Genomic DNA, 17,555 nt, shown 5'->3' on the forward strand with positions numbered 1-17,555 from the left:
ATGCCTAAGTTGTAACATATCCATGGACATTTTTGGGGACCACGCGCTTCACTGTGCTAAGGATATAGGCCCCAAGTTTCGACATGATGGTGTTCGTGATGTCATTTTTGACATTTGTTACAAAGCTGGTGTACCTGCGTAAGGAAGTTTCACTTGGTTTTTTGAAGGATGATGATAAAGGTCTGAAACCTGCTGATATTCTTGTGCTCAACTGGGAAAATGGACAGGATGTTTGTATGGATGTCACATGCGTCTCACCCTTCACTGGTGAAGGCATTCACTCTTTTCTCCTTGGGAAAGAAATATCTAGCGTTGTTTCACGAAAACACGCTAAATACTTGGACAAATGTATTTCACATGGTCATGGTTTGGGAGTCCTAACTTTCTCTACTTTAGGGGAACTTGGTGATGATACTTTATGTTTTTTCAATCTTCTGAAGAATTGTATAGTTAGCAAAGACGTTAGTAGGGGTTTTAGTAGTTTATTTTTCACAGATTAGGCATTGTTATCCAAAAAGGTGTTGGAGCCGGCTTGTTGCTAGGTTACCAGCCAAAAGCTTTGTTTAATTCCATAAATATGTGTTGAATTGATTTTTTATTCAAAAAAAAAAAATACAGTATTATGTAAAATTTCTTGTATATACAAGTTTAAAAAAAACTGAAGAAGAATCTTGACCTCAGTTCTCTTCTTCTTCTACTTCTTGAGAATCTTGACTTCAGATCTTATATTATTATTACTTTAGGTTTAAGTTTCTGTCTACTTCACTCTGCACATTAGTTTTGGGGTTTAAGAGTTGAAGTAGTGGAGAAGAGTGATGGCTAAATTAGGAAAGACAAATTTAGATTCAGGATGGATTGCTGCAAGATCTACTGAAATTCATCTTGATGGAATTCAGCTCACTACTACTCACCCCCCTTCTCTTTCTTCCAATTCTTCAAATTGGATTGAAGCTGTTGTTCCTGGAACGTAATTCACCTCTCTCTCTCTCTCAAACTCCCACTACACTCTGTTTCAGTTGTTTTTTACTGAAATAAATTCGATTTGAAGCTGATGTTTTCCATGAAGTTTCATTTTTGGTTCAAATTACTGTTTTTGTGAATGTTGTCATGTTTGTTTGAATTAATAGTATGTTATAGTACATTTAGTTGTGATTCATGACAAGATACAAGGGAGATCTAAAGAGTGTTCAAATTTCATGAGATTTTTTGTGGTTTGATCTTAGCTAATGGTGATTTTATATTGTAGTGTTTTAGGAACACTGTTAAAGAACAAGCAAATACCAGATCCTTTCTACGGATTAGAAAATGATGCAATTATTGACATTGCTGACTCCGGAAGGGATTACTATACGTTTTGGTTCTTTACTACTTTTAAGTGTGCAAAGGTAATTTACTAATTTACAAACATTTCTTGGTCTTCATTTTACCAACAAAAATTTGGATTTTAATTTTCGGATTGATGCTTATGACAGTGATTAATTTGTTGTAGTCAGCAAACCAGCACGTGGATCTGAATTTCCGTGCGATTAATTACTCTGCTGAAGTGTATTTGAATGGACACAAAAAGATCTTGCCTAAGGGGATGTTTCGTAGACACTCTCTTGATATTACTGATATTCTGCACCCTGATGGTAATAATTTACTAGCAGTTCTTGTTCATCCGCCAGACCATCCAGGTATAATTCCTCCTGAGGGGGGTCAAGGCGGTGATCATGAGGTATACAACCTTTCCTGTAAAATATGATGATAAAATTTTATCCCAGATGTACGAGAACAAAATTCAAGCTAGGTAGGATCTTTTTGTAGTTTTGTATGTTATAGATCACTTAACTTACGCAGTCTCAGAGTAACTAGATATGAAAATACCTTACATTTGGTCAGTCTCACTAGATAATTTTTAGTGGATTTTAGTCGTTGTGGGTAAAAACATAAAGAATGCTGTGGTATGTAACATGCTTGGACGACTTAACGTTATTTGAAGAATATAAAATGATTATGTATGCTCTGATATGCTCAACTATATTCTTTACACTGATTAATTCTTTTTTACATTTATGACAGATTGGAAAAGATGTTGCTGCACAATACGTTGAGGGTTGGGACTGGATGACGCCAATAAGGTAACTGCTGTACTTATCACTACTATTTGCTTGCAGTTCTGTTTAGAACTTCATCTACAATATTACCTGTATAGGAAAGAAAACTCCCATGGCAGCTGATTTTTTTGTGCCAAATCGGTGAACAGGATGCTTTCGACAACATTTATGTAGCTGCCTAGTTTTTTCCTCGCAGTTAGCTACCCTCTTCTAGTAAACTTATGCATCTGCACTAAATGTTTTGAATTACAGGGATAGGAACACTGGCATCTGGGATGAAGTGTCTATCTCTGTTACCGGGGTAAGTTACCATTTGCATAAGATGCATTTATATGACAAATCTCAAGGCCCTAATTCTGCATTTTTCTTTAAAAAGGAAATGAATAGGCAACTCTTTGGATCCATTTTTTTTTATATAGATTAAAAAAATTCTCCTGTCTCTTTGTGATCAATGGAATAAGACACATATGTGTACGCTAGGAAGCAGCAATTAAAATTTGTTATTTTGTCATGAATGCAGCCGGTGAAGTTAACCAATCCTCACTTGGTTTCATCCTTCTTTGACAATTATACGAGAGTATATCTACATTCTACTGTTGAGTTAGAGAATAGAAGTGCTAGGATTGCAGAATGCTCTTTGAATATCCAGGTTTCAACTGAACTTGAGGGAAATATGTTCTTAATTGAGCATCATCAGACGAGTAATTTGTCAATTCCTCCTGGTGCACATATTGATTATACACTGCCTCAGGTAAGCAATGCGATATTTTTCTGTTAGCGTATTCCACTTCACTGACAAAAATCCTGTTTGGGACCGCATTTGTTGTTGTTTCTTTCTTTTTATCTTTTGGAGTTTGGGTATCAAATTTATCAGATGAAATGGCCTGTAATAGAAGAGTATGTAAGAGGATTATCTGTTTAAACTTTGCGTTGGAAATTATCAGTTGTATATTTTGCATGATTGGCATGTCATTCTTGCTTTAAGTGGCATAGCTATTTTACTTACACGAAGGACAGTGCAGCTCTTTTTCTACAAGCCCAATTTGTGGTGGCCTAATGGCACGGGGAAGCAATCCCTTTACAATGTTGAGATCACTGTTGAGGACAAGGGATTTGGAGAGTCTGACTCTTGGAGCCAACATTTTGGATTCCGCAAAATTGAGAGCTCAATAGATAATGCTACTGGCGGAAGGTATATTTTTCGATCAAATTGTCATGCTTGTGATGATTTTTTCTCGTATAAGTTGCTTCTTTATTCTTTATAGCACAAACACTTGCAGGTTGTTTAAGGTCAATGGACAACCGATTTTTATCCGCGGAGGGAACTGGATACTGTCAGATGGGTTATTGCGTCTGTCAAAAGAACGATACGAAACAGATATTAAGTTTCACACAGATATGAACTTTAACATGATCCGCTGTTGGGGTGGTGGATTGGCTGAGAGGCCGGAATTTTATCACTATTGTGATATTTATGGTTTGCTGGTAAAATTTTCGTTTCCTTTCGTTTCTCCCTTTATTTCAGGGACCACATTCTTGGATTTATAGTGTTGGAATTTCAGCTCCATAGTCACCATATTTAAAGAGTTAAACATGATAGTATCTTTTTCTCCTTTTCTGTTTAAGGGGATGAAGGCAACTTGATAGTATCTTTACCTTATGCTGATAACATGCTTTGCACTAGCACTGAAGGGGGATTTTCTTTACTTTCTTTGCCTAGCTACCTGGGCTTGTAGATAGCAGGCCTTCTTTTATAAAAGAAGTTTAAAAAAATAAAAAATAGCATTAACATACTCCAAAGCTTGGTTAAACTATGAGCATGATAGTGTAAAATAGACATGCCTCTCTAACTCCTGAGTCGGATAGATACCTCACTTGGCTACATAGAACAATTCATATACTAATTATCTTAATCTAGCATTAACCATGAACAAGATGATATACATGATTTTAACTTTAAATCATGTGAGAACAACCATTAAAAGCCAACCGAGTAACTTTAATTTTTGTAGTGTCTAGTTTAATTTTCTTCCGTTCCTCAATTTTTGTTTCAGGTGTGGCAAGAATTCTGGATAACAGGAGATTGTGATGGAAGAGGTGTTCCAGTATCAAACCCTGATGGTCCTTTGGACCATGGCCTTTTCTTGATATGTGCAAGGGACACTGTGAAGCTCCTAAGAAATCATCCCAGTCTTGCTCTCTGGGTTGGAGGAAATGAACAAACACCACCAGATGACATTAACAAAGCTCTGAAGAATGACTTAAAGCTCCATCCATTATTCAAATTTCCAACTGATACAAGCAACTCCTTGAAAAGATTTGATGATCCTAGTAAATATCTTGATGGTACTCGTGATTACATCCAAGGTTCCATGTGGGATGGCTTTGCAAACGGGAAGGGGGATTTCACTGATGGTCCATATGAAATCCAGAATCCTGTGGACTTTTTCAAGGATGATTTTTACAACTATGGTTTCAATCCTGAAGTTGGTTCTGTGGGAATTCCTCTTGCAGCTACCATCAGAGCAACAATGCCTGAAGCAGGATGGAAAATTCCTTTGTTTAAAAAGCTTCCTGATGGTTACATAGAAGAAGTAGAAAACCCCATCTGGAAGTACCACAAATACATTCCATATTCAAACCCCAAGAAGGGGGTTTCAGATCAGATAGAACTATATGGGCTCCCAAAGGACCTAGATGATTTTTGTGAGAAGGTGGGTGATCCTTGCATCCAAATGTTTCTTTCTTTTGCCATGTTCTTTGTGTAACTCTACTGTCCTAACCTATTATCAATTATTATTTCAGGCACAACTTGTCAATTACATCCAGTATAGAGCTCTGCTTGAAGGCTGGACTTCTCGTATGTGGACAAAATACACGGGTGTTCTAATATGGAAGACTCAAAATCCTTGGACTAGTCTTCGGGGTCAGTTCTACGATCATCTTCATGACCAAACAGCAGGTTTTTATGGCTGCCGCAGTGCAGCAGAGCCAGTTCATGTCCAGCTTAACCTAGCGACATACTTCATTGAGGTAAATAAAACTATTAATCCATCAAATAGGCACTACCATAATTTCCTTTCAGGCTCCATAAAACTGCTTACTTTGGGGTGCTCACGGCTTCCCACTTTGCTTGCGAACATAAAAAGAACCATATTATCTGTTTTCTTGTGCCAGGTGCTTATATCAGATAGCTAGGAACTGGAACCATTAGCATTATTTGTTCTGGCTCTAGGTACTATCCCTATAGACCATAGACTCGACGAGAATCATTAAAATCAGAACAAGTTACCTCGCTCTAACACAGAACTGTGTGCAATCAAATGTCCAAACCACTTGTTCGGTTAGACTTTTACGAACTTAAGCATTGGTATCTACTATCTAGGATAAGGCTGTTGTGGGTCATTTTTATCTTTTTGATAGGTCAATAGAACATATTCTTTGAATAGAAATAAAGGGGGTACCTCAATCCAAAGATTACGACCGCAACAAAAAAAGAGGCCAAAAGGGTGATTCAGACACTCGAAAGAGAAAAAATAACGGGAAAAGAGCTGAAGAGACTATACAGGCTTAAGGAGGTCGAAATAGATTGGAGTCCCATAAAGCTGTTACCGTTTTGGCAGTTGGACTGTACATCTTAATGTTTGCCTTCCCCCAAAATTAAGTTTGAAATTCAATGCTTCGAAGTGTCCTAACCAAATGTTTGTTCTTGTTATTTAAATTTCCTTCGTTCCTTTCTTTCCAAAGACACATGATATTGCTATTGGTGTTTTGAGTCATTATTTTGAAGGGTAATTTGATAAGTGAACACCTAACATTAGTTTCTTCCCTACAGGTTGTCAACACAACTGCAGATGAGCTAATTGATGTGGCAGTGGAAGCCTCAGTTTGGGATCTAGATGGTACATGTCCTTATTATAAAGTAACAGATAATATCTTTGTGCCAGCCAAAACTACCCAAACCACTATTGAAATGAAGTATCCAAAAACTAAGAATGCGAAACCAGTTTACTTCCTCCTCCTCAAGCTTTTCAAGTGGTCAAATAAAGCTATCCTTTCCAGAAACTTTTATTGGTTGCATCTCCCAGGTGGGAATTACAAGCTTTTAGAACCTTACAGGAAGAAGCAAGTTCCCCTTAAAATAATATCCGACGTTATGATCAGGGGATCCACTTACAAAATCGATATGACCTTACAAAACCGCTCGAAGACCACAAATATGGAAACTGTAAGGTACAGGAATCATTTGAGCACTACAGAAGATCTTGATATGGGTGAAAGCTTTTCGGAGGAGAAACGAAAAACTGGTTTGTTGCACAGAGTCTACAGAAGTTTCTCAAAGCCAAGTAACGAAGGTTCAAAAGTAGTAGAAACAAATGGGATGGACTCTGGAGTTGCATTCTTTCTCCGTTTTTGTGTTCATTCTACAAAGAAAAACACGAAAGAAGGGGAGGATACAAGAATTCTTCCGGTCCACTATTCCGATAATTATTTCTCTATGGTGCCCGGCGAGAAAATGACGGTTACTATTACTTTTAAGCTACCTCCAGGAGTTACTCCACGTGTAACGCTTCTTGGGTGGAATTATGAAGAGGCACATTCTGTCTATTGAGATTTGTAAACAATGACAACTATCCTTTATACTATTTGGTAGAGGATAATAAAGATAGTGTCACAAGAACAATTCTCTGACAGAGTTATTGTATTAGAGATTTATAATCGAATAAATTATTATATTGAATAACCACAAGTTTTATTCAGGAATCAGTTGCCACCAACTATAAGTTATTCCCAAAGCCTGAATTCCATGATTAGGCTTCAGTTCATCTTTGAATTCAAGATCTCATCTTTGAATCATGGCTCCTAATTCAAGATCTCATCTTTGAATCATGGCTCCCCAAGGAAGTAACAAGTTGAAGGTTTGGAGAATCCACAATGTAGAGTATAATGTAAATACAGCCAAACACCCTCTAAACACCATTTGCATCATTAGTTAGTCACTGTTTGAACCGTGTATGTTCCGGAAAAAAAATTAGCCTCAGGACCACTTAGTATCACCTTTTGAAGGATATTGCACCATATAAATCCTGGCGTCACCAGGGGCACCCTGAAAGAATTAGGGACGACTGAATAAGACAAAATAGGTTGAAAATACTTATATGTCCCTTCATAATCGGTAGTTAGGTATTTTTCTTTATCTACCGATTGTGATTGTTTTGGTTTGTGTTATAGTTGCTTGCACAAGGTGTAGATCATCTTGATCAACTACTGAGTAGCTTCATTTTGTTACACTTATACATGAAATTTGAGGAGTTTTATTGAAGTAGCTTTAGGTTCTATCATGTGTGCTTTCAAACTCTGAAAGCATATCATATTTTTTAATATTAATTCTTGTTATCGAACTCACGGAGATCAAGGGTTTTTGCTTCTGTAAGAGTTTAAGTGCAACACTGTTGAACTATTTATCGATCTATCAATATATAGTAAACTAGTTGTTTAAGTGGCATTGTCTATTTAAGCCATATCATCATGGGTGAAAGCCCCTCATATGATGATGATGGTTCGTAACCGAGAAACCGGAGGGTCTCGGGCGGCTATGATTTGAATTTGGGGATACTACCACAATCGGTAGATAAATAACATCATGATAGATAATAAATATCACGAAACAACCGATTGTGCAAATAGAGAAATTCAAAATTTCATTGGTTTTTGAAATTTTCGAATTTAGGGAAACTACCACAATCGGTAGATAAAAGAACATCACCAAATTACCGATTGTACAATCGGTAGTTAATAAACATCACGAAACAACCGATTATGCAAATAGAGAAATTCAAAATTCCATTGGTTTTTGAAAATTTTGAATTTGGGGCAACTACCACATTCGGTAGATAAAAGAACATCACCAGACTACCGATTGATCAATCTGTAGATAATAAACATCACGAAACAACCGATTTTGCAAATAGAGAAATTCAAAATTCCATTGGTTTTTGAAAATTTTGAATTTGGGGCTACTACCACAATCGGTAAATAAAAGAACATCACGAGACTACCGATTATACAATCGGTAGATAATAAACATCACGAAACTTCGGATTGGGCAAATAGAGAAATTCAAAATTCCATTGGTTTTTGAAAATTTTGAATTTTGGGCTACTATCATAATCGGTAGAAAATTAACATCACAAAATTACTATTTTAACTACCGATTATAATTTTCGCAACACAAACCAACATACATCGATATAAACTACCGATTGTAGTATTGTTTACCGATTATGGCAGTTCCCAAATTCGAAAAATTTGAGATTTTTTTCAAATTTCAATTTTGGGGCAACTTCATAATCGGGAGACATGGTAAATAAATACCCTCTGATTGTAGGTTATTTCAAAATAACAAAACTTTAAAACTACATATATATACATATTACCCTCCGATTATCCTAACATCTACCGATTAATAAATTAAACTACCGATTGTTGTTTTATCTACCGATTGTGAAGGGTATATTTGCCATTTCAAAAAATCGGAGATAAGGTGACTTTATTTTAGTTTTGGGTGACCTTGTTTGTATTTTTATGTCGCCACTAATTCTTTCGGGGTCGCCCTAATGACACCAGGATATAAATGGGGGGTCTACGATAGAAAATCATTATCAAACCTAAGTAGATGTTATCGAGTATTTTATGTAAAACCTGGCTGGATGGGATTTTAGGTGAAATGGGGCGGAGAATAGGCACTTCCGACAAATATTGCATTGTGCAGAAGTTGCATTAGTTGATACTATTTGCAGACCTGATTTCAAAGAGTTCCATAATGAAGGCTATTAATGGGGCGTCACATTCCATTAGAGGGGTGTCACCTAATAGGACAAAAAAGGATCATTCATAAGTAATTTCAAAAACCCCTATCTCAAATAATTTTGAAATGACCAAACAACCCTTACTTTGTTAATTTTAATTTAATTTAATTAAAATTACGATTTGATTCGACTAACCCTTATTTACGGTTTGAAATGACCAAAACCCTTATTTACGGTTTGATTCAACTAAACCTAGACGTAAGAGTACATGCACATCAAATTTTACGATTGAATTCAGTTAAACCTAGACGTAAGAGTACATACAAATCAAATTTTACGGCTGGAAATACCACACGCAAATTAGATTTATGGTTTGGAATCATCCAAACCTAACCGTAATATCTTCAGAAACTATAATTACGGTTAGCGAAGCCAACCGTAACACCTTCAGAAACGCAACTAAAACCCTAATTTGACTTCGATTTCATTCGATCTAACCTATTTTTAGCACAAAAACGAGTAAAAACAAGATGGGTTATCGATTAATACCTAACATAAACCATGGGTTCTTATTGAGGAGTTTGAAATCGTGATTCTTCAAATTCTTGATTCGGTTGTTGGTGATAATTTGATCGTCCGGTGGTTTATTGGGGAGAGGAAGATTAGGTTTTTAAGTTTTTTTGTAGTTAAAGGGTAAACTAGACATTTTGTTTTGGTGTTAGGATATCCCATAACCAAATATTGCAGTGTGCAGAAGTTGTATTAGTTGATACTATTTGCAGACCTGATTTCAAAGAGTTCCATAATATAGCAACTTTATACATCAATTCTCCAAAAGGGAAGGTTCAATATAACAACTAATACACGATAATCTTACATGTATGTATATCGAGCCTCGGATACAAGAGTCCCCGAGACTATATATATAAATCTTCTAAAAGAGCTCCATCAACTGTTGGACCACATCTGCATCGGAAAATAATAAGCATGACGTTAATTTACTTCCAAATGTAGAACAGCGAGAAAATAGGAAAATAAATAAACCATTCATCTCCCCCGTTTTAATGGCAGCAAGGAAAAATTGAATCCGCTAACCAATTTGAACAGAGAATAAAATTGAACCGTCGGATTTGGGAAAAATTCAGTGTGAACTATTGTTCACACCCATTGGATTCATGCAGTAAAGAGTTCGGTTATCGGGAGTAAGGACCTAAAATAGAAATGATACGTAGGATAAGCGTCCCGATCACGAAATCCGTTCTAAATGATGAAAAACCTCCCACCGGCCGGCATGGGAAACAGATGCGCAACACGCGTGCACAACTCTTGTACAATTATAATAGAAAAACTGGAGGCATCAAAACAGATCCTAGAGATTTTTAGAATATACTACATACAGAGAACGTTTTGATTCTTATGTAACCTGAAGGGAAATTATGGAAGTTATTTTCTTGTTTTTATCATCAGTCCCACCCAGTGGCAAAGCCAGATAAAAACATAAGGGGGGCTAAAAAAAATGATCAAAATATGGAGACTTTTGGTGGACTAAATGGGAGTAATATTTAGGGGGCTAAAAACAAAATATAGGAGAAAATAAGGAGTTTTTAAGCAGTTAATTAGAATTTGGGGGAGGGGGGGGGGGGGGGGGGGGGGGGGGGGGGGGCGCTGGAGCCAGGGTTGGTCAATCCTTGGCTCCGCCCCTGGTCCCACTCCCACCCGAACCTAAAGATCAAATCCATGAAAATTAATGCAGTTCATTCTTATGCAGTTTCTATTATCGGTGTCCGCCATATACTGTGTAAAAAAAGCAGATTCGAATAAAATCATAAATTAATGCATTTTTATTGAGTTAAACTACTCATTTTTTGACAATTTTTTTCTCCTTTCTCCTATGTCAATTTGCATTCTCATATACCGGATTTGCTGCATTCCAAGCAATAGCCTGGCCGTAGATCAATGAGATCTTGAAAGTGTGAAATGCTTTTCTACGGGCATAAATTATTACCACTCTAAAACGAAAGCAACCTGCCCTTCATCATATAAAACCAAAGCCTAAAACCGGTTCTTTCCAATATTTTCTTGCTTAAACATTAAAATTTAATAGAAGTAAAGACGTAAGGTACCTTGCACAATGGAAGGTGTTGTATGGAACTCTTGCAACATTGTTTGGTAAGCTGCGAGATCAAAATTAAGGAACTTTGCAGCAAGATATGCAGCACCAGCAGCAATATGATGAGGTTTGAACTGAAGCCAAAGTGAGCTCCGAAGCCTGCAAAATAGAATCTTAGTTTAATACCTAAATAACTTCTCACTAAAGCTACCTAGACCAAGCCATTATACCAAGCACCCCCATGAAGGATATAGAAATAAAGCAAACCAGTGTCTGCTGAACTCTTAAGAACATACAATATCCCATATGGTAATTTACACAAACAAATCCACATTAGACAGTATATCTAAATCAATAAAGAAATAGATATTGTCAAGAAAGTCGAGTCCTTGAGCGTTCTTATTCTTACCAACTATGAAAGCAGCCATCAGAAGGAATATTTTCCCGAGAATCTTCAGAAATGCTAACAAGGTTTCGAAACAATACCAAAATTTGTCATAACTACTGGAACAACGAATCAGCTCCAAGACCTAATTGTCCTTCAGGGGAAGGCACATTCCCATTATTCATCAGATACATAATTTTGTCGGATGTTTTTTTATGATTGAAACTTTCTCAAAGGTCGTGCCAGTTTCTTCTTTTCAATGATGTCATGTGAAAGAGCACGATTTCACACTCATGGCAGAAGCACTATTGACAACATAGACAGGCAATACACCCATGACCAGGGTGCCAAAATGAGTGGTGATAGAGGCCAACAATCATGTGGACTGAACTGACAGAGGTGCCCTAAAAGCATCAAGTAGAAAACACTGATGTTGCACCATGTCATAGCATACCCAAATGCTATAAATGTTACAATGTTTGTAAAGGCACGTAAATTCATCATACTATGTAACGAATATTTGACTCCAGAATGCAAGCTATCTCAAACCAAAAACTGCAACTGTAACAAAACTGATCAACATTTCATCCAACGGAAAATTGGACATACATAAATTCCTAAAGGTAAACCGGCGACGTCTATGGATACCTGTAAATTGGGTCGCATATAAACACATCCATTGGGAACTTTGAAATGCAAAAGAACTTTTAAGCATGAAAAGCATTAGCAGAAAGAAAGAACAAAGGGGCAAAGAGAAAAGAGAAAAGGAAATAGGATAAAAGTGGGAATGAACAAAAGGACAAAAGAGGATGAGTTTGTGTCCATCTGAGAAGTGTCAAAAACTAAGTACCATTTCTTATTCTTCTTTATTCTGACTATTTTAAAAACAGTATTATAGCCAAAGAGACAAAGAACAATTGGTACGAAGAAATCTGGCTGCACTAGAGGCACTATTCGGTTCTTGACTTCTAATTTAAAACATGCCTCCTAAGACCCTTGGCTTTACTTTCTTAGCTTACTCCTGCTTAGTCATTAGATGCATGATTTCTTTTCAGATCTGCCTAGATATATCATAACCTACTCCCACTGGCTCAATGGCTGACAATCTCAATAGCAAATCATGCTACCTGGTAAAAATTATGGTTCAATTTTACCTACATGCAAAGAATACAAATATATATATATATAGAAAACATTACCTTGTCTCCAACATTAGAATAGAACTTGGAGATGTGAACTCTTATGGAACACTTTTGAAAAATAATATTCTGATGTAAGTCTAAAGACAATAGACTATTCCTTAAACAAAAGGGAAGCCCATCAACCGAAGTAGAGAAATAACACCTAACCCAAAACTGAATGGAGTACGTGTCAGATGGAAGACTCATACATAGTAATAGCTCGTATAAGTCCACACACAACCTATATTCTGTTTCACCATAATATCTGAGAGCTCCAGGTAAAGAAACCTTTTTAAATACATCATATCCGAAGAATATAGACCAAAATCGCTTTAGCCATCAAACAGAATACTGCTTATAAGCAATTAATATAGTAGTCTGTGACATCATTATTTCGTATGGTCCATTTATGAAAATTTGTGGTCCGGACAGGTTTCATGGCATTGTGGGGACGGAAAACCGCAGCAGTTTCTAGAGAAAACCGCAGCAGTCAGAGAAAATCCTAAGGGTGAGATATTATAAACTGGTGGTGATAGGTCGGTGGTTAATCCAGTAACCAATGACCACAATGGTAAAAGACTTTCATGAAAAAGCTATCCACAACACATCAGCACTCCAACTTCAGGCGTAAAACAAAACTTTCCATGCATGAAAATCATATCAAATCGCCAGCTAAGAATATCATAAGGTGAGCACGCTATTCTTGTGAAGATCCTGCAATTAATATGCCATGACAAAAATCAATATGCCACAACATAGAAATTAGGTTCAGTTCTTGCCTAAAAGAGGCCAAAAACGTGATTAAAAGTTTAAAACAAATGTAAGACTATTTTGCAAAGGATGACAATTAATCCTACAAAAGGATAAACTTCCATATAACCTCTCTTATTTAAGCTCCAAGTCCTAGCAAAGATTTGAAAATCAAGAAACTGGGAATATAGGAGGAAGCAAGACCTGGTGCTATTTTAAAAAACCATACAAAAATATCAAAAGAAGCAATCAGAGAGAAGCGATATGAAGAAAAAAAAACATTCAAAAAAAATTCTCCCGAAAATCTACTTCTTGTGGCCTATGTAAACCCTGTGAAACACTAAAGTAGTCTCGTCAGTCTTTTACCTATCAGATACCATCAGCCAAAAATAAAAAAAAATAGAAATTTAGTTAGAGAGGGCAGTAAAAAATCATGCAAAAGTTGCATAGCATAAAAATCTAGTAATATATTTCGGTGGGTATATTGTATGGGTAAATAGCTGATCCTGAATGATCAAGAGGCAAAGAGTAAGAGCAGCATAGGAGATTGTGGGGATCATGGTAATCATTAACACAAAACTTACCAGCTAAGTATCTCTTCTACAATTTCAAGACGTATGGAGCTGCTGCACTATATATAAAAAGAAAAGAACAAACGCCTGCCACAACTTGATTAATGACCACCCCATAATAATTTTACCTATTAGTTTACGCCTTCATAAGTCATCAAATAAAGAACATATGGAATATACAATTCATTATCACATGCCATCTTTTGATAATAGAAAAAAAAAATCAATTTATAGATAACAGTGCAACAATCACAGACGCTATGAAAGGAAATATGTGAACTTACCCTTCACTGACCAAGTTTAGTGCCAAATGGATCAAAACAGTCTGTGATAGTCCTAATTTGTTAAGGACTGATGTCAGAGGATCGTAGGGATGCTCCACATTAAGCTCAAAATCCAGTGTTCTCAGTATTATGTTCTCGGCATCAATAACACGTTCCCGATACTGCTCGAACCAGTCCTGTTCCAATTACAGGAGGTGCAACAGCTTACATTAATCATGGACCACGCACAACATGCCATTCTATATATAGAAAAACATACTCCAAAAAAGTGAAACAGAGAAAACTTACTTACCACAGGGAGAAGATAAGGAAAGAAATTAAGACCCTGCTTGTAGCAAATTTCATATGACACCCTCAATACATTGTTCAAAGGGCACGGCGTCTCCTCAGACTTCGCCGCGAGGAAAAGGACTGCCGTCGAGATCAACTGCATGCATTATTAGATGAGTTTCCATCCATAGTTTATAAAACACAATTAATTCAATAACACAGCACAACTACAATCCCCAAAGTATAATGGTTGCTATTGTTACCAATTCTAAAACTCAACTAGTTAAACGCGAAGTATAGAAACTCACAAATCTATCGTGACAAGCATGTGATCTTCGAACAAAAAAGCGGTGGCAAAGAACCATTGCGGTTCCAATGGTAGTCTGTGGCCTGCAAATAGGAGAGTAACCATTAAGTAGCAAGAAAACGGAAAGCTACAAATACAGAAATCGCAATCTAGCTGCATTAAAAAAGAAAAGAAAAGGCAGACTTACAATTCAAGTCGTGTACCCAGATTCTGAAGAAATGAACAGTAAGAATTACGAAGATATGTTTCTCGGAGAGGATCGATACCATCCTTTCTTGATGGGGACAGTCTCTCGATCTCATCTCTAGAAAAAAACTCTACTTCGTCATCTATCTGTGACCTGTCACGTTTACAACCTATTACGGTTGAGTTATTCACATCAGGTCTTGTAGAAGCAATAAATAAACTATTGCTTGTCGAAGGACCATTGCTGTTAGGCTGCCGGTAGTATCTCTGGCTATCCCCAGAATTCGAACATTTTCTCCTCTTCAAAGGATTAGCATTTTCATCACTTCTAACATTATAAACACATTCCCCATAATTTCTAGGCATGCCATGAAGGTAGCTCGTTTTGCTATTGCAATAATGTGGGTTTTTGTGCTGGTACATGTTGTTTCTGTTGATAGAGGACTCAAATTCATGTTGGAAATTCACTCCTCGTCTGCGAGCTATCCGCGAGAAAGACATAATTCTGCTCAGGAAAAAAAAAAAAAAACAAGAATTAAAATCGGCATTTCTGATTTATCTGTCAGGCATATGTAGTAGTTCAAGCTACAGTAATCAAAATTTATAACATGAGAATAGAAAAAGACAATCAAATTACGGGAAATCACAAAAATCGCATATATTTATACATCTATAACCAGAAATTCAAATACAATAAACGCAAACATATACAAAGTAGCTCAGTTTAGCAGAATCCATATCTGTTTTATAGATAAAATTCATATATCAGCTCAAATTCATCTAGAAACACCAAAAATCATCCAATAAAGTTTTTTTAATCCAATTCGATACCAAAAACAAAAATCAACGGAAATTTCTACAAACACAATTTACATATACAATACTGAACAGCAATAAACAGATCGGAAAAGATGCCTTACTTGCAGTGGAAACGAGAAGATCTGAAATTCTGTTCAGATTATGAGATAAAATTAGGGTTTTGATTTTTTTGGGGATATTGATATGAAATATGGTTACTTTTAACTTTTCTTTTTTATATTTGAGAAAAAATTGAGAGAACCGTTTGAATAACGCAATAATAAAGTTCCACCAAATAGTATCAATTTTTTCCGGTTCGGCCTAGTTATAAATCAGATAGCATGTTAATACTATAGAAAAGGTCGATTATGACCGTGGGTGTGATATGGAATGTAAATAAAGTGGTTGGTTACAGATGAAGGTGTCGTATGATATGGGGATGCAAATAAGTGGTGAGTTAGAGATGAAAGGTGTCGTAAGGTAGTTTTGTGGAGTTGGGTGTATGGTACCAGTTGTTTTATAGCGCACAAGTCTATCCACCAGCATTCTTTGGTTGGGTAGTGGTGATGGAGGATGGAAATGTGGCAAATTACAGGTAGGATTGGGAAGGATCAGTTGGGTTTTGGACGAAGAAAGTCCTGAAATAGAACCGTTAGAGCATTATGAGCACCTCTGCTCTGGATGAAGGCCACCATAAGAATTTTGTTGTTGCTGTCAGGCCTATTCCTATGCACATGTCAAATATCTGATTTTGCCACTTTAACACCCATTATGGGTATGCCAAAGTGCCAAACATATAGGCATACATGACAGACTTTTCAGCGAGCGATAGAGTGTCCATTGCTAGATGGTCAAAATATCGCTCGTTGGTCATTCAAGCGACATCGATAGTCAAGTTGTCGCTCGCTGGTCTGATCATCGCTCATCAGTTCCTCATCCAACGGCTTCAATTTTTCCCATCTAAAAGTACTCAATTTCAAACTCATTTCAACTCACACCAAAATTTTTAAATCTCTTTAGAATCTCTCAATCTCCAATTCTTTTCATCACTCTTCCAATTCCTCGGAGAGCATGGCTGATGATATGAACATGGATGAGTTCGTAGCAAACCTACATGCAAGTTAGGGTAGCTTGTATAAGCTACTTGCATCCCAGAGAATAATGCAAGGTGTTAGAGCGTCGCTCGGTTGAACTCGCAAGTTTTGCTATCTCAATCTTGTTGTTAATGTTAGATGTCCAAAACTATATCTTAATTTCTAGTCTGCTAAAGTCAAGTCTCGTACTAGGATTAGAGTTTGGTTGTTGAGTATCAGACATCATTGAATAACCTTCGAAGATTGAAAACTGAAGAACAAACGAAGATATAAAACTTCATCAACAAAGAGGTATGTGAAGACCGACTCATACGATTTACTCACGGCATTTACCATTCTATCTTATGAGACTACTAGAAATAACCCGTGCCGTAACGACACGATTTTAATCTGAAATATGACTTATATAAGAATATTTTTCTCGACTTTTTAATTGGTTAATTCTGGGATAGTTTATTATTTTGTTTCAAGCCAAAATAATGTTCGTGCATACACTATATAATAAAACTGGTCATATAAAACTCGGAAAAGCCAAAAACTGAATCATTCAAGTAATACTGTATATATATATATGTCTCATTTCCGTCAAATTCACCTTTCTACGAAATCATACATCTAATCATTCTTCTGTGATAGTTCATTATTCCAATTAATGCTATAAAAATTTACTGTAATATTTTTCACTTTGAACTGTTGAATAGAATGAGTAGATG

The 17,555-nt window shown here is 36.4% G+C and overlaps 2 protein-coding genes across 5 annotated transcripts; one reads left to right on the forward strand and one right to left on the reverse strand.

The window, feature by feature from the left end:
• Window positions 1–642: 642 nt before the first annotated feature.
• Window positions 643–6,852, forward strand: LOC113315242 (mannosylglycoprotein endo-beta-mannosidase). 2 transcript variants are annotated; one of them, XM_026563542.1, is made up of 11 exons: window positions 643–967; window positions 1,247–1,385; window positions 1,490–1,717; window positions 2,062–2,120; window positions 2,349–2,397; window positions 2,617–2,847; window positions 3,119–3,288; window positions 3,377–3,581; window positions 4,151–4,810; window positions 4,902–5,129; window positions 5,932–6,852. In XM_026563542.1, exons 1-11 carry the CDS (start codon window positions 816–818, stop codon window positions 6,706–6,708), a joined length of 2,898 nt encoding a protein of 965 aa, XP_026419327.1. In that variant the 5' UTR covers window positions 643–815; the 3' UTR covers window positions 6,709–6,852. The 2 variants fall into 2 exon arrangements, with proteins under 2 accessions (XP_026419327.1, XP_026419328.1); XM_026563543.1 differs by lacking the exon at window positions 643–967 and having other exon boundaries at window positions 1,473–1,717.
• A 2,800-nt stretch (window positions 6,853–9,652) lies between these two features.
• LOC113318112 (cyclin-T1-4-like) lies at window positions 9,653–16,205 on the reverse strand. 3 transcript variants are annotated; one of them, XR_003344285.1, is made up of 9 exons: window positions 15,871–16,200; window positions 14,952–15,455; window positions 14,766–14,847; window positions 14,480–14,614; window positions 14,188–14,363; window positions 13,916–14,031; window positions 11,425–13,295; window positions 11,029–11,174; window positions 9,653–9,871 (listed from the first exon to the last, which is right to left on the reverse strand). XR_003344285.1 is itself a non-coding variant. In XM_026566235.1 (7 exons), the coding sequence occupies exons 2-7, from the start codon at window positions 15,449–15,451 to the stop codon at window positions 9,840–9,842; spliced, it is 1,071 nt and encodes a 356-aa protein (XP_026422020.1). In that variant the 5' UTR covers window positions 15,452–15,455; window positions 15,871–16,194; the 3' UTR covers window positions 9,653–9,839. The 3 variants fall into 3 exon arrangements, 1 of the variants encoding a protein (XP_026422020.1); XR_003344284.1 differs by lacking the exon at window positions 13,916–14,031 and having other exon boundaries at window positions 15,871–16,205; XM_026566235.1 differs by lacking the exons at window positions 11,425–13,295; window positions 13,916–14,031 and having other exon boundaries at window positions 15,871–16,194.
• Window positions 16,206–17,555: the final 1,350 nt, after the last annotated feature.

Source organism: Papaver somniferum, chromosome 10 (genome assembly GCF_003573695.1).
Source record: "Papaver somniferum cultivar HN1 chromosome 10, ASM357369v1, whole genome shotgun sequence".
Classification (NCBI taxonomy): Eukaryota; Viridiplantae; Streptophyta; class Magnoliopsida; order Ranunculales; family Papaveraceae; genus Papaver; species Papaver somniferum.

Excerpts from the sequence above, each read along its gene's own strand:
- LOC113315242 (XM_026563542.1), top strand. The coding sequence starts at position 816 with ATGGCTAAATTAGGAAAGACAAATTTAGATTCAGGATGGATTGCTGCA. Across the intron at positions 1,386-1,489 it reads CTACTTTTAAGTGTGCAAAG|TCAGCAAACCAGCACGTGGA; the intron begins GTAATTTACTAA and ends AATTTGTTGTAG. Across the intron at positions 3,289-3,376 it reads GATAATGCTACTGGCGGAAG|GTTGTTTAAGGTCAATGGAC; the intron begins GTATATTTTTCG and ends AAACACTTGCAG.
- LOC113318112 (XM_026566235.1), bottom strand. The coding sequence starts at position 15,451 with ATGTCTTTCTCGCGGATAGCTCGCAGACGAGGAGTGAATTTCCAACAT. Across the intron at positions 14,848-14,951 it reads CTGGGTACACGACTTGAATT|GCCACAGACTACCATTGGAA; the intron begins GTAAGTCTGCCT and ends TCCTATTTGCAG. Across the intron at positions 11,175-14,187 it reads CTAAACTTGGTCAGTGAAGG|GCTTCGGAGCTCACTTTGGC; the intron begins GTAAGTTCACAT and ends TCTATTTTGCAG.